Source organism: Micropterus salmoides, unplaced genomic scaffold, assembly GCF_014851395.1.
Source record: "Micropterus salmoides isolate LMB-PRFRI ecotype aquatic unplaced genomic scaffold, ASM1485139v1 Ms_hic_scaffold_13, whole genome shotgun sequence".
Taxonomy (NCBI): Eukaryota; Metazoa; Chordata; class Actinopteri; order Centrarchiformes; family Centrarchidae; genus Micropterus; species Micropterus salmoides.
Window position 1 is genome coordinate 1,829,121 of NW_024040374.1, and position 17,046 is coordinate 1,846,166.

General features: G+C 38.5%; 1 protein-coding gene and 1 long non-coding RNA gene across 2 annotated transcripts; one reads left to right on the forward strand and one right to left on the reverse strand.

Annotated features, from left to right (window-relative positions):
• Window positions 1-8,782: 8,782 nt before the first annotated feature.
• LOC119900238 lies at window positions 8,783-13,229 on the reverse strand. Its single transcript, XR_005444034.1, has 3 exons — window positions 13,053-13,229; window positions 10,225-10,315; window positions 8,783-9,037 (listed from the first exon to the last, which is right to left on the reverse strand). It is a non-coding gene; the product is annotated as an uncharacterized LOC119900238 (long non-coding RNA).
• On the forward strand, window positions 10,202-16,383 carry LOC119900237 (phospholipase A2 inhibitor subunit gamma B-like). Its single transcript, XM_038715029.1, has 5 exons — window positions 10,202-10,285; window positions 10,646-10,747; window positions 10,852-11,016; window positions 11,173-11,289; window positions 15,622-16,383. Exons 1-5 carry the CDS (start codon window positions 10,234-10,236, stop codon window positions 15,852-15,854), a joined length of 669 nt encoding a protein of 222 aa, XP_038570957.1. The 5' UTR covers window positions 10,202-10,233; the 3' UTR covers window positions 15,855-16,383.
• The last annotated feature ends 663 nt before the right edge of the window (window positions 16,384-17,046 follow it).

Genomic DNA, 17,046 nt, shown 5'->3' on the forward strand with positions numbered 1-17,046 from the left:
GCAAGTTTTATGTTTGTAACAACTCCAGGACAGATAATGTCCGCTTCTGGTAGAATGTCCCTAAAGTTCTCCTATATAAACAATCTTATCTAATCTTCATAGCAAACATAAATTATATTAGAGCAGTAGACTCTGCATGGTGGAGGAGCAGTGAGTGGAGATGGTGAGATAGCAAACAACTAGGGCTGGGCATGTTAAGGCGTTATTATTGCAGAAAAAAACAAACAAGACAACTGGACTCTGATGGTAACTTGTTTTAACAAGCTAGATAAAAGGTAACGCCCTGGCAGTGGCAAAAAGCTTTGGTTTAATATTTGATTTGATTACATTAATGTATAAGGTGAGATTTACAAGAAATATTTTATTGCTGCTGTGTAAAGGGAATACTGAAGGTAAAAAGCACCTTATTTGTAGTGTTTGCAAACCACATGTTATTACACTTTTGTGTATATAGCAGTACATTTATATTATAATTGCGCAATACACTACTTTAGGCAACACAAGTTTATTTGTATCGCACATTTCAACAACAAGTCAATTCAAATTCTTTACATAAAACATAAAAGCAACAGGGAAATATAAAAAGTTTAAATCTAGTAATATGTTGTGGTCGACCGTGTTGAATGCAGCGCTGAGATCCAATAATACTAAGACTGAAATTCTGCCACTGTCGGTGTTTAAATGGATGTCAGTGAAGACTTTAACAAGAGCCGTCTCAGTGCTGTGGTGTGGTTTAGAATTCATTATTCAATTTTATGCGTAACAATGAAAAGAAAATCATGCGATTAATCGCGATTAAATAATTTCATCACAGTCTACACTAATTAAATAATTACTTTGTACAAATTCATATCACATGCATCGTCATCAAAGTTCCTGTGTCCGAGAACTGTTTGAAAAAATAAAAACATTCACTAACAGACTATCTAGTAACAGATGCCAACATCAGCAGCAAAAGCTGTTAATGAAGTTCCAAAATTTAACAATGAATAACTTTCTCAATAAAACCTTGTGCTGTTTACAAGAAAGGTTGAATTGAGGGCAACTGGATTCCTTCTGAAACGTCATCTACAACCAAGTTCAGTTGCTCCCATCTCCTTACAAGACTTTTCCACCATAAATTGAGAATTTTCAACAGAATGCAGGAAATGAATCCTCAATGCTTAACATTTTCTGGGGAAGGACCCCCAGACCCTCCTCTTCATTTCAGTCATCTCCACCATTGAAACCAGTGCTCTTGCATTTCAAAAATCTACCACATATTGCAAGAAAACAGTCTCTCGACTGACTCACACCGGTTTGGTCTCCCCATTAAGGCTATGATGGTTGACAATTCTTGAGGGTAGGGGAGCGATGATCCCAACACCTGAGGTGGACTTACTTACTTACAGGATAAATTAGATAGAATTATAATTAGTTAATAATTCGATAAGAATCTCGCCTAGGGCACCAACATTGCCAGAGCTGGCCCTGCTGCTGCGACTGATGATGAGGAGCTCAAAAAGAAACAAATGCAGAATCATTTTAATTGCTTCAAGGAGCCTGACAGGAGAAAGTCTGATTATGTGACTGATTTACAAGGTGAACACATTTAGGACCAATGTCCTCCTTAAATGTAACTACAGCATTTCATATTTCCCTCTCTGTATGAGAGAGAAGGCTTCAAGGACAAGGACAAGGACTCTCTTCTGCCAGAATAAACTAGTATCTCAAGGAAACTATGGGAGCTTTATTATCATATCACAAAATATATTTGATACATATGAGTGGTCACACCTATTTTCATATATTAACTTCCTCCTCTCTTCTCCCGGGGGATTTCTAGTGTGTTTTTTGTGATCTCTTCCTTGTGCCCTTTTGCCAGTGTGTGCACAGATCAGTAGTGTCATATATTCACTTCCTCCTGTGTTTGAGTAAATCCGCAGGGTTCCAATGAATGTCTTCTGGACAACTTTTAAGTCAGTAGTCTTCTCCATGACTGAACGAGACTGAGAGATTAAAGGCTCTTCTCAGGTCGACATTTAATTCTTTATTTTAATATTCTAATATTTTGAGAAATTATTTTTTATTTCCATGAGCTGTAATCATCAAAATTAACCAACAAAAGGCCTGAAATATTTCACTGTTTATGTTATGAATATAGAAAAAAAGTTTAAAACGTCTCATCATGAACATTCAAATTTTTAGAGATGCACCTGTACTGAGTTTTAATCTCATACAGGATGTGTTGATGTAATAGCTTGATTGGAAAGTGAAACTGAAATTCCTCCTAGCATTGTTTCCTTACTACCTTTCTTCATAATGTGCATTCTGTTGTTTCAGTAGTTTTATTGAGTTTAACTCAAAAGTGTGAGTTAACTTTCACAAATGGATATGTTTGTTACACCATAGGCGTCGCTAGACCCCTGTATCCATGTGCAGTGCCCCATTAAGATTGTCAAGACCCTACACATGCACACTGATGACCCAGGGTTAATTTTGGATTTATTCACGCACTTTAACAGAAAGTGTTTTTTTCTTTTTACATGTTTATTTATAGCATTAACTGTTAAAAATGTATATTGTAATAGGCTGTATATTAACTTATTGGGAGAAAACTGGTAGTTCTATGTAAAGCACCATGGGTCCATATGTGACCAGTCTGGGAGTGAGAACAGGTTGTAGTCAAGACATCAGCTCCCTGTTACAACCCAGCTCGTTAGGGTAGGGCAGTAACAAGGTATTTGGGATAGAATGAAGGTGGTAAGGACAACTGAATTTAGGTTTAAGTCAATTGTTTAATTAAATGATTTGTCTCAGAAAAAACACAACGAAAGGAGGCTATGTAGGTACTGACAAAAAAAAAAAACAGAAACCAAAGGAGGTATTGTCCAAAGACAGCTCTCTACTCAAAAAACACTGAACAAAAGGAGGTCAGTACGTACATGCTTTACAAGAATGTAGGGTAACCAAACAGACAATGTTCAACCCTAAAGAGTGCCACTCACACTATGTGGTTTACAAGGTTTCTAACTGACAGGAGTCAGCTTAAGTAGGCAACCGACAGAAACAGGTAAATTCAACACTCAAGAAATTCACAAGGGTGCACAACCAACAACAAGGCAAACTGATCACTGGCTCACAGCCAGGAACTGCAGAAACACAAACTATTTGTAGGCCAGCTGGTGTTGATTGGCGAGTCCTGGTTGGCAGGTTCGTTTGGATCTTCGGCCACACCAATCAGACGCCAGCAAACAGCAACCAGGAAGTGGGTGGTTCCAGGTCCAGAGGAACCAATCCTCAACAGGTGCTCGCAGCGGGGATTTGCATACTGCTCAGAGAACTCCAGAACACAACTACTGTAAGGCAGCCAGCGGCGGCTGTAACATTCCCTAAAAGCATGATTTGTGATATTTTGGGGGGGGGGGTTCTAAAATATTCACAGCATGCTTTGTTATTTTCTCTATCATCATGGATCTTGCATAAAATCAGAAGCATCAGACTTCATCCAGCCAGAGGGAACGATCATCTTGCTCTGCGATCTCCTGTCCCTGGCCCTTTATGCGGCATTCAGACCAAACGCGAATTTAATCCACGCAACGCTTTCCTTGCGGGGGTTTTATCGCTGGACATCGCTGGAGTGTTCACACACAACGCGATTACGCGTTACAACTCGCCATTACACCATCACTACAGCTGTATGAACCGAAAATGAACATTTTGCTCTGATTAAATAGCAATAAACGGATCAAACTGATGCTTAAATAAATACAATATGATGCAGATTTGTTAAATATCTGAATTCATGGTTTGTTAGGTCTGTCAGCAAGACACCAGGACAACAACTTCTAAAATGTTTGTTTTCTGAATGGAGTTGGGATCGATCAGGGCTATTCTATGCTAACTTGGTCACAGTAAAGTACAATGATAGCTGGAATTAAGTTACATACACATGTTTTCTGAACTCACCAGGTAGCTCAACCTCCTCGCTTTTTTTCTCCCAGCAATGTCCAATTTTATATAAATATGTAGTAGTGCCAAACAAGGCTAACAACACTGGAACCGGATGTGCATGGAATCTGCTGCTGAGAAGCTCAAGTGAAGATAAATCAACGTTGTAATCCCAAAAACTAAAGTTAAAAGCTCTTTTAATAAAAGTACTTTACTCCTCCCTCCTCCCTCGAGCAAACGGCATAGTTATCCGTGCATAATCCAGTCCGACCACGGGTGTTTATTTGTCCAAAAGCTGGTTCACTGCTCCCTGCTCCTCTAGCCCAAGTTTAGCAGCTCTCAGCCGGCCAGCAGATTTTCAATCACCCGCCATGCCTTGCCCTCTCCACACAGCACTCTGAAGCTGTCGGTGACGTACAGACAATCTCAACGTTGATAGGCTTTCGCAACTCAGCGCCATGCGGATATCTCGCTTGAGTTGAAAATATTCAACTCACGCAAATTCCTTCGCGTTGCCTTCGCTTCGCCTACATAATGGACACTATTGTTTCTATATGACAACATAAAATACAGCAGATTAGTGCTGAATGCGGAATGAGGATGCTTTTGATAATACAGACTGATAATTTGACATCAGCAGCTGTTTGCAGTGTTTTGTCACAATTATAGGAGCTACATAGGTGTGATTGGCAATATCTTAATAATCATGTACGCACAATCATCCACTGGCCCCCAACTCAACTAATTATTTTGTCAGATTTATCCCACCTCTACCGGTCCTTTTAACTTTCCAGGTGATTTATTTATTGTGTTGAGGTTATTTCCAAGTTACTTCCAAAATGTAATCATAATGTAAGAGTAATTAATCCATCCATCGTCAACTGCTTATCCTGCGTACAGTCTGGAGCCAATCCCAGCTGACATCGGGCGCAAGACGGGGTACCTGGACAGGTTGCCAGTCCATCGCAGGGCCACACATAGACGAACAACCACTCACGTTCACACCTAAGGACAATTTAGGGTAACCAATCAGCCTAGCCTGCATGTTTTTGGATGGTGGGAGGAAGCCGGAGCACCCGGAAAGAACCCACGCAGACACGGGGAGAACATGCAAACTCCACACAGACAGGCCGGGGCAACCGGGGTTTGAACCCACAACCTTCTTGCTGTGAGGCGACAGTGCTAATCACACACCACCGTGCCGCCCAAGAGTAATTAAGTACATTATAAAATCAATAATAATAATTATATTATTCTCTGAATTGTAATGCTTTACACTACTTTTACTTAGAGTTACTTTCACTGATATTTAATGGGTGTATTATTCTGATAGTAAGATGTGCTGCATAGGTGGGTTCTAGTTATGTGCAGCGGTATGTCCGCGGATAGGTGGGCCTTTGTCATAAAAATGAAATGAAATAGTATGAATCATCTTTCCATTAACAAAGATGCTGTGCGCAATTACGCGTGAGGTCCAGCTCCCCTGTAGTTTGCACCCACAACGTTGACCATCGGATTCCCGCAACAGGAAATAACGTTACTCTTTTACTCATGGATTTGTTTTTCTGGTGCCAAAATGTTTCTAGGTGTTGTTGAATTATTATAAAAAAAAAAAATCACTTAATTTCGGGTTAAAATTAGTTGTAATGTGCGTTACTGAGATTGTAAAGGGTAAAATATTACTGCTTTATAGTGATGTCTATGAAGATTCTCAGTCATCCAGGTCATAGTTATCCAACGAAGGTTAAAGTCAAGGGCAACAGTATATGTATATATATATATATATATATATATATATATATATATATATAGTGGACCTAAATTTATTAGTTATGAATTTTAATAAATTTATGAGAATTGATACCCAATTATGAATTATTATTCATAAAATCATTTTTCCTCGTTAAGGGCACCACCGGAGTTGTTATAATCCTAGAGTCTCCGGACCTCTAGGTAGTTTTGAATAATTATACAATTATTACTAGTGATCAGTTAATTAATAATCGCTCAATTATCTTAAATCAGTCAGTCAGTCTCATATCTAAAGGGTCAATTCTCTTGGCAGGAACTATAAATAGGCAACACACACAGCTCTTGATTATATTATAGTGAATTTATTCTCTAACTAAGGTGATAAAAAGATGGTTGGATACAGGGAACATAAACATTTGCTGAACAATGAGCCTGGAGGTTCGATTGTGGGAAGCATTCGACTCATACAGCATAGAAGAGCTAATGAAAGTAAACTAATGCTATGAGTTTAGGAGTTAAAATGGACATCTGATCACAGGACGTGTGTTAAATCTTACTGCTTGTCGACAGCCTGCTTTTGGCCTGTTGCACGGGTCCCACGCTAGCTGCCAATCCTGGCTTTTTGCTAGGGATTGTCCGGGGTTCTCCGTGTCTGATTGAAAACGCCTCCTCCGTCTGGCAATTCGGCTGTTTGCAGGTTTCCTTTGTTGCAGTTGGCGAGACCACGTGGCTTGGTCTGACCTCGGTGAAGTTGGCTTCGACGAAAAAGGCTTAAAATGGAACTTGGTCGTTCCTGAATTAGTCCAGTGTAACTTAACGGACTGATAACTTTAACAAACAAAAGAAATAAAGAAAATAAAACAAACTGAAGGCAGATCGATGTCGCGGCACTTCAGGTGTGTAGCTTCAGGCGAACAAAGGCCTGTTTGTTTCGCTGGCCGAGTCTGGGAGTGTTGCCTGACGAGGCACGCTACGCGCGTGCCGAAGCATCCAGAGGGCCGAGTGGAAGAGCGAGAAGAAAGAAGAGTGAAGAGAGCGAGCAGGTCGCGTGTCGCTCTTTTGTTGCCTGGGGCGTGGTTCCCCAGGGGGCGTCTCAGGTTTCCCCAGGAACTGCCTTTCTAAACTTAATGTCTAAAGAAAATAAATCTATTTGCACATATTATAATCAAATATTTTCCACAATCGAACCTCAATGGTTGAACGGTTGTACTGTTCTAGGCATTTGGTAACAGGAAACAATTGTCACATTATTGGTCAGGATATTTATACATTTAACAGCATTTCCGACGAGGGCATGTAATACTTATTTCGCCCACTTGGGGGAGCTCAGGTTACATGAGGAAAGCTTGGATTAAATCAAAGATCGGCTCTCCTTAGGAACCGGGGAATATTGTTGATTCATCCTTAAATTCAAGCTGGCGATTAAGAGTATAGTAAAACATTTCTTTGTCATCATTTCTAAAGGGATTTTGTAAGAAAGTATTATGAACAAGCATTGATTACATTAGATGAAGGAGTGTAGTGCTGAAAATAAAAACACTGCACAAGTAACTTCTTTTCAGCACTAATATCAACAACAGATAGCAACAACAGTTAACATAACTACTCAAATAGAGGCAAACGTAATCAGGTAACTAAAGATTTAATTAAATTTAATTAGATGCTTTGAGTCTTTTGGAGACTGCAGTCCTTTTACATTGAAAGTTCAGTATCCTGGACAATGTCACACTTAGGTGAGACAAGGAGTATCCCTTTGATGTGGTAATAAAACAAAGAATAAGGTCAGTTGCTACGGAAACGTGTGTGGTGGGGCCAGTTTTGATAGGCAGTTCAGGGAGATGCCAATGGCTGGCTCGTGTCCCTTTGTCAGTTTAACAGTCAGGCCCCGCGTTATCAGCTTCGGAATCAAAAAGGTGCCAGTTTTATGGTCGGGCTAGCACTTAGAGAAAGCAACTTTGACCCTTCCCCTTCTTCTCTGGGGAGGAGAAAGGAATTTAGGGTAGCTCCACATTTATTCCATGTAAAATGCACAAATCCACCCTGTAGTTCACTACAATATATATGTATATATATATATATAGCTTTACCCTGTTTAGCAATGCTCAGTAAAGCTAGCTCACACATACCACACAATTAACTATTAGCATGGACATTGTGACAACATTAGACTTACAGAACAGGTCCTATCAGTTACCTGATCACGTTGGGAACGAGTGTACTGCATAAGTTTATAACACAGACAGTAATATTAACGGTATTAAAGTGTTCCTCGTGGTATAGTGCTCGGGAGTCCCCCTTCCCTTGTAAAACAGAAACTAAACCACGGTGGCTGCGGAGGGTCAATAAGCCTCAAGACGATGGCAAAGCAAAAGATAACACGAGCGCCCTCTGCTGGCGAACATAACTCACTCTCTTACATATAAGCATACAGTGTTTGGTCTGAGTGACTGCTTCTGTTAATCTTGTTCTTGCATTACGAGGATAGAGTAGTGTTACTGACAACCATGACAACAGACCGGCAGCAAAGAAGTCAAAGAGATAAACTGAGATAAATCAACTCGTTTTACCAGTCAGACTCAGTCATAACCATAGACTGTATAAAAAAATGGACGTATTATCCGTGACGTCACCTGTTGGTTTCTGAAGAGCAGTTCTGAAGCCCAAGCGCGTCAGTCCCGGATAACCAAAAATGGGCAAAGAGGCGGGATCGTGGGTGGAGCTGAGGTGACGTGTTGCTGAAACCACTCCCGCCCAGCTCGACGTGAAAGAGTTAGTTCAAGCTAAGGAGCTAATGCTATTTGCTACTCTGCATTAGCAGAGGTAGCTTCTACACCCCCAGTGCAGTATGGTGGAGGTTGGAACCTGTGGCCGTGTTGTTACCAGTTTATGGTCAAGGTAAGACACCGGAAATATTAAGCAAATCAATTAACCCTTTTACACAACGTTAGTTACTTATTTGGATGACACCGGATTGTTTTTTGTATTACTTGTATTAAACATAATACGTTAGCGATAGAGTCCTTAGTCACATGATGGAAGCTGTAATTTGGAAAACGTTAGTCATGGATGTTATCATGTTAATTTATTCTTGCTGACTTGTCTTTCACTCCTTAAAAGCTGCGGTTAGAAAACACTAACTCCCGTTAACTTAGCATCATTAGCAGCTTGGGGCTGCTCATATCTGGCTGATTAGCGTAACAAGCTAAGTTAACAAGCTATATGTCGACAGCGATACCTGTTAAATATTGTTTACACATATATAAAATACAAGAATTTCACTCACCAACTGGAACTCGGACTTCATGGAGGTTCTCTCTCCAATAAACCACACAGCCTGCCGTTATTCATCTGGTATCTGCATGTAGAAATGTCCAAAAGGCTCAAACAGGCTGAGCCTCTGAGCTCTGTGTATTGGCTGAGTGAGGCTAACAGATGACAGTCACTCAGCTAGGAGTGACAGCGACCAGAGCCGCCTGTCAATCAAAGCGGCCACACTCCTAATAATGCAGAACTTTATAGCTTAATATAATTTAAACAGGTGAGTTATTAAAAATTGGCAATATGCACTTAAACCATTTTTTGAACCAGGCTGTATACATGTTTTATTCTGCTGTAAAGTTGGGCATTTTAACATGGGGGTCAATGGAGATTGAATCCCTCCTGCAGCCAGACTCAAGTTGCCACCGGATGAACTGCAGGCTTTTTGTCTTCTGGAAGTCTGCCGCTTGGTCATAACACTATGTATAGCCTTTAATGTTCACCCAAAGTAACAGATTAGCCAAGTAGCCTTAATCAAATTAATAAATTGATTTATAAGTTAGACAAATGAATCATTACATAGGCATAAATAACAGCATTCTAAGTAATAATGTATGGTTAAGAGGCAGAAATACGACAAGTATGGATTATGTTCAACATTTAGGCTACAATATTTGTTAAAATAAGTTTAGCTATCCTTAAAATGACAGTTCAAAAACTCGAAGGCAACTGGTCTCTATTTCTGATTTACACTTCAATTTTCATTGTGAAAGTTGGATAATGGAACAAGCCGACGCTTTGGTGCGCTTAATTGCATTGCACGTCTTCATTCAATGCGACAATAACACAGCATAGTGTTAACATCGTTTAGGCAGCATCGGCTCTGGAAAAATGAACTCACACTGTTCAATAAACATTTGCTTTAGCGCAAGTAGGACAATGAAATTAGGAAATACTGTCTGTTTTCATTGTACAATGTGAACAAATGATGAATTATACTTCATGCACGGACCTTCAAGGAAGTACTTTCTTTTAAAGTCATCTAGTATTTCTTGTAATACATTAACAAACTGCATTCAAGACACACCTAGATTTGCTAAAAACATGCTCTGGTTAAATTGTGTAACCTAGATAAATCTTACAGTGTTTCTCTTGGAACCCTAAATGGGTACGCTGTTAAAATAGGAACACCCAATCCCTGAGGTATGCATGTTTTCCTCATTTGTGCGGTGTTTATAAAAGGTGCAGTATCATCATCACGGAACACTGATCCACAGTCCTTACCTGATCATCATGATGAAGCTGATCCTTTCTCTGACTCTCATCTGGGCGCTCTCCAGCACAGGTAACTCCACTTATTATCACATTAGAGTTTCTGCAGGAAGCAAAATTTAAAGGTTGGAAGACGTTAATTTTGCCTGAAAGCTTTTTTTTGTTGTTGAAAAGATTAAAAATATTAACAGATTATTATTTTTAAATGAACCAGAACCGAAACTTTTAGACTTTATTGATCCTACTGAAAAAAGATTGGAAATAACTACTGTTTGTAACAGCCATTGTGTCTTTTTAAATGCTTCTGCACAACAAGAAGAAAAACATGTTTCAACCTTTATAGATCATCAAAACCTGTAACCCTAAACTCATCAGACGTTTCATTTGACTTGTGATGTGATCACTGAGTTGTCAATTTTTCTCCCCATTGCAGCTGGAGCCCTTCAGTGTCTAAGCTGCCAAAATGATCAGTGTACAAACCCACCATCATTAACATGTTCTTCAGAGACCATGTGTGTGACAGCTTCGATTCAAGGTAATGTTTTCTTCATGTGATCTCTTACTTTTCAGTGAAATACATTCAATGCCAGTTATGTGTTCTGACTTCCAACATTAACAAACTGCACTTTGATTTTGTAGTTTCTTTTGTAGTTACAGTCCCACAAATCATCAAGACCTGTGCACCATCCTCCGAATGCCCAGCTACAGGCTCTCAGGCATTTTCATTTAACGCGGGTGTTTTGCAGGCAGTTGCATCTCTTCAGTGCTGCGACACAGATAACTGCAACACAGAAACTCTACCTTGTAAGTCCAAATTGATAAGTAGCTCATTTAATTTAAGAAAAGATACTACATAAAAAACAGAACAAAGAACACTGGCCTCCTGCGATCTACTGACACTTTCTACTTTCACTTTGTGATACAAATGTTTTCTCTTCCTGTCGTTCTTTTCTGTTTCAGTCCCTCTTCCTCAGCCAAACAGCCTAAAGTGTTTCACTTGTGACCCCCTCATTTCTCAATGCAACTCATCTCAATTACAATGTAAGGGAGCGGAGGACCGCTGCTTTAAAGTGAATGGTGAGTCTTTCTGATAAATAATTCACCATAGTTTGTCTCCACATGGGTTGTGAGGTCATTTTGAGGTGTGGAAAATCAACCAGTGGTGGAAAGTAATGTTGAGATATTGGTACTTTTACTTACATTTATATTATATTTTATGTTATACATCTAATTCATTCAGGGACGTGCACAGACATTTTGGTGGGCAGGGGCTCAAGTGAGAAAAAATAGTATTTTTTTAAACAAGACAAATATATTAACTCATTTTTTGACTCACATTTTTACTCTTCTACATAATAATCAGTTCACACAGAGACCACGGTCTTCTTTAGTATTCACTAGGTTTATCACAGGAGCAGGCGACCGCAAAGCAAACTATGCCACAATGTGCATGTTTTCTATGCTACTAGTATATATACTACTATATATATATCAAGTATATATTTATGACTTATTTTATTAATAATTTGTTTATTTTTCACAATTATTTTTGCCAATAAATTGTTTCAATTCTATTGGTGTTATTGGAATACATAACAATTCACATAAATCTTCACACTAAACTGTGGCATTGGGCTGCAGGCATATTTAAAATAAATACTTTTACATTTTGTTTCACAAGCCAAATGAGTAAAGATACAACAGAATACTGAATTGCCTGAATACATTAATGTATTGATCAAATACTTAATTATTGTTGCTATTATATTACATTTACCATGCACATGCATGCGCACACACACACACACACAATTACTGATGGTGACGTGGACTTAGTTTTACATTTGAGGGAGGGCTGTCTGTTATATATAAGGATCTATCAGCATACAACAAACTAATAGAATGGAGAGTTATTAGATGAAGAGCCGACCATCAAAACTATGAAGTTTCATGGAGTGGTCTATTTTGAGACTTTGGTCTATTTTGCTTCCAGGTCTTCTTCTACTCTAACGGAAATAAAGCTTCAAGAATACACCTTTACATGGTGTTGGTTTTAAGCCTAATACCCTCGGTCTATTTGCATCTGTAGATTTATTCTATATCAACCAAAACAAGCTAATCTGCATATTTCCACAGCACATTTCAGAGGAAAATAGCCAACTCTTGATGTAAGTCATTAACTGAGGAAGTTCAGTTGGCTATTTGCCTAATTTGCATATCAATGTGGCGATTGTGATGACGTTATTAGACACAAATGTAACTGTGTTCACCTGTGGTGTCTCCATCAGTACATTAGGTTTTAAGGCCATGAGATATTGCCTTAGCTAAACTTCAGCTAACTTATTAACTAGCTCAGCTCATGAGTCATGCGTTGAGGCACTGGTAGTTTAGTGCTGAGAGAGAGAGAGAGAGAGAGGGCATCGGAACTCCCCAACAAATATATTTGTTTGACAGGGAATCTGTTGCAAACAGGAATAAATATACTGTATATTCTTTTATTTAAAAAAAAAGCATCCCAGAAAAAAGGGCACTTTCTCTTGAAGAGGAAAAAGGGCAGGTGCTGAAGCCCCTTTGATGTCTATGTGTGCACGTGCCTGAATTAATTACATTTCAAAGGTAATTATTGTAGTTTCACTGCACTACATTTGTATGACAGCTATGGTGGCTAGTTAATTTACGGATTAAGATTTTATGTTTTAGATCCAACAATCCCTACTACTAATATAAGGGTGCTTTCACACCTAGACCTTTTTACTTTGTTCAGGAACAGATACTTTGTTACGAATCAATTTGAATACATCACATGTGTTCACACCGCAGTATTGTAAAGCATCACTGACCGTCTGTGAACAGTTCGTGATCGTTGCCTCTGGCTGGTTGAATATTCCATGATCCGTGCACTACTGCAGTTGGTGGCTCTCCGCAGCGCCACGCAACTTTCTAAATTCTTCCCTCTCACGGGATAAAGAAAGGTCAGGTCGCAAACACAGCCGCAGCGGTTGTGCTGTTGTGTGAAGTCTATTGTTGACAAGCAATCTTTTGGCATGGGTTTCCAGCCAACACATTAATTTGTTCCGGTTCATGGGTCAGCTGTGTTCTCACTGCCAATGAACCGCTCCAGGGTTCCTATGGAATCGAGCCGAGACCACCTCTTGTTGGCGATCTCAGCTCGTTGTTTTGTTCCGAGTGTGATTGTTGTGTTCACGTATTACCAAACGAACCGAGTCAAAGGGGAAACACCCCCTTGTTTCGGAACAACGTCTCCAATCGATCCAGTTCCATCCTGACCAGTTACGCAACAGTAATTAAAAGCTCACGCAATTGACATTTTTCACATGCTGTGATGCCACACATCAATTCTCACGCAGTGAAAAACAGAATGTATGTATAACTGATAAAGTCGACTCACTGAGCGAATTAACTCTGCCCAGCTGATGCGACACTGGCGTATGCTGTGATAGTAATCAAGTAAACCTGCTCTGCCTGTGAGTCCAGATGGTTCGGTCTGAAGAGGAAACTACCATATGAGCAGAGCAAGAATGTAAAAAATATTATGAAACTGAAGTCTTGAAATATTACACTTTTTTCTCGACATGTCACAGATATGTGGGAGAGATTTATCATTGAGGTGAAAAGGTGCCACATGCACATTTAAAGAGGTTACTTCTCCAAAGAAAAGACACAAAAAAGAGGGAAGACTAAATCATGCCTACATGTTTGTTGACTCAGCAGGGATGATATTACATGAGAAAAGTTGATCTACAGGAGAAACCAGATCTGTAAGCAACACAAAATACCCAAGAGCTGCACAAAATTTTATTCTGATATGGTTTTAAATTTTGAATTGTCACCTGCCACCTAAATTTTGTTTCTTTTACATAAATAAAAACATTTCCACCATACATTGGTGCTGAAAAATTCACCAGAACACAGGAAATGAAGTGTTCTTTGTGAATTTTCATATAATTCAGCATTGGAGAGTTCTTAAAAATAGCATTAAAATCTTGTTTCGTTCTCGTGAAAACAATCACATCTATCTATCAACCTAATCTAAAAATCTAATATTCTTGTCCCATTACAGTATGGCTTTAGAAAATATAACACCACATGTATGACGATTCTCTCTACTGATAAAGGTGACTGCGGATTTGACACCATTGACTTCCTTTAAACCTTCAAAATGACTATGGTGGATACATGACTTTATGCATGCAGTTACCTTTAAATACAAACAAAAGAAATTCCAAAATCTTCCATTCTAATAGAAATTGAAATAACATTGACCATGTTTGTGTCAAAATAAATGGTAGAGCTATTAAGAGTTCCCCAAATTCCTGGGGATACATATCGATGGGTTTGAAAAAAATGTCCAAATATGTTATTATTTTTCAAATTGAGACATTTTCTTCCATTCAAAGCAATCATAACTTTATACAGGTCTTTATTTGAGCCTCACCTAAATTACTGTAATGTCATATGGTACAATACTTGTTGGAGTTACCCAATGAAAGGACAGATTTTACAGAGGAAAGTAATACGTGCCATTTCATGGTCCAAGATAAATGCTCCCATGGCGCAAAGATTGTTTATGAGGTGTGATGGCAATTCAAGTTTTCAAATAAACAGCTCAGGCAAACACTTGTCTTTCTGTGAATTTTAATCAGAGAGTATCATCCGAGTGAGCTGCAGTGTAACGGCTCATGCAGCTTTTATCTTAGTTTCAGGGTCGGAGTACTATATTAGAGGAACATGGCGTCTTTCAGTGTTCCCAAGGGGACATTCATCTATAGAAAGACACCCATGTCCAAGGTACATGTGGTGAAAACCTTAACGTCCTGACCCCTCTGGACAAATGTTAAAGCATCACACACATTTACCTTCCATTGACCCCATACCCAAGAGGCTGGAGGCCCCTAGTGAGATTGGTTACATGGCAGTGTTTTCTTGAAATTTCCATTACAGAGGTTTATGTAGCTCCACTCTGTACGACTGCAAGTTTTTCTGTAGTTCCAACAAATCCAATAGATTAATGCTCTTCTAACTGATTTCATCACGTCAGGTTAAAGAATTGCATCTCAACCTCATATTAATAATTCAAGCTTTTATACGTTTAATTAGGAACTTCAGTATTTGGATAAAGAACATCTTGAAAAATAAAATGCGTCAGATTTAGTAGCTGTCAGAAATCTATTTAATCAACATTTAGGTGAATATAAGTATCAGATTTGGTGGCAGATACTCAGTATTAAAGGACTTGGATAGAAATCAGGACCAAAAACATGTAATGGTGTAATTGTACATTGTAATATTGTTACTTTAACTTGTGTGAAGGATCTGAATACTTCCTGAAGTTACTTAACAAAAATAATGTATCTATAGTAAAACATTGGGTTTTTTTTTTATCTTCAGTGACGATTGGAGACAAAACTTCTCTGTTCTCTGGCTGTGCATCTGCAAACCTGTGTGCACTTGGTGCCAACCTGAGTAGCCTACCTCTCTTGCAAGGTTTTGGTAACATCAGTAAACCATCCTGCTGTGAGACCAGTTTGTGTAATGCTGTTACAACAATTGCCAGTGACGCCGGCTGTATGAGTCTGCTGCTGGGAGTCCTCATCTTTACCCTCCGTTTTTTTGAAGCCTGATTTTGGGTTTACTGCTCTCTTACATCTGAAGTTGGCAGTTAGTGGGACTTTGTGGGACACAAAGGCAGCAAAGAAATAGACACACAAACACACATGTACACACAACAGAGGGGATACTACCTTTTTCATGGCTTTAATTTGCTGGGTACATAATCAAAAAAGTTCATAGATTTTTTTAATCAAACCTGATTGAATGCTGTAACATTATATTAAAGTTGACGTTTTGTTGCAAATTGTTCAATTATATTACTTCATTTTAGAAAAATACTAATATTTGATATTAATGTAAGATTCAATATGAGAAGGAAAAAAAATTGTCATTATTGTACACATCCTTTATTATTGTTTAACCATTTTTGTATCTTACTATCAATTTTATATTTATGATTGGTGATCTGCAGCATTACCTCTGTCTTTATCTGTCTTATATTTTTTTTTACTATGTTTATGGTTAAGCACCAAAACACCAAAGCTAATTCTTTGCATGTGAACCGACTTACCAATAAAGCTGACTTTATTTAAAACAAAATATGTCTTTATGACTTTATTTCATTCTTGTGTTATTAAAATAATATATTAAAATTTTAAATAAAATAAGTTGATAAAACAGTAAACGTGTGTATATTAATAAACAAAAAATATAAATAAATAAATAAATCCGTATCAACTGTGAAATTTAAAAACAAAAAAATTACTAAAATATCAAACAATCAAAATAATAATAATTTGAAAATAAGTACAATTATTTATCAGTTTCCACTGGTTGTCCTCACTTCATGGCATGAGGAGACATATTTTGCAGCAATTATTTAACATCTGGGCATTTCTCTCAGTAAATAGGGGAGTTTCTGTGTGTCTGATATAAATTTGAATTTCTTGGTATATTTGGGAAATGTTTACAAAATTTTTTTAGTGTTTTAAATTTAGGGCATTGTTGGATCAGATGTACGACCAGGCTGGGCCAGTTAAGCCTGTTCTCCACCTTCACCAGCTTTATAAACGTTGTCAAAAAATACTCCATTAACTTTCTACTATAATCAATAAGTTTGGAATCAAAAACTTCTCTGGAGACGGTCAAGAGTCGGTGCAAAAGAGTTTATTCCAATACAGGACAGATAAACCCGTACAACATCCCTGCAATCCTGTGGTCTGCAGACAGCCTTAATTATATCCCCCTCTGGGCTGGTTTGCC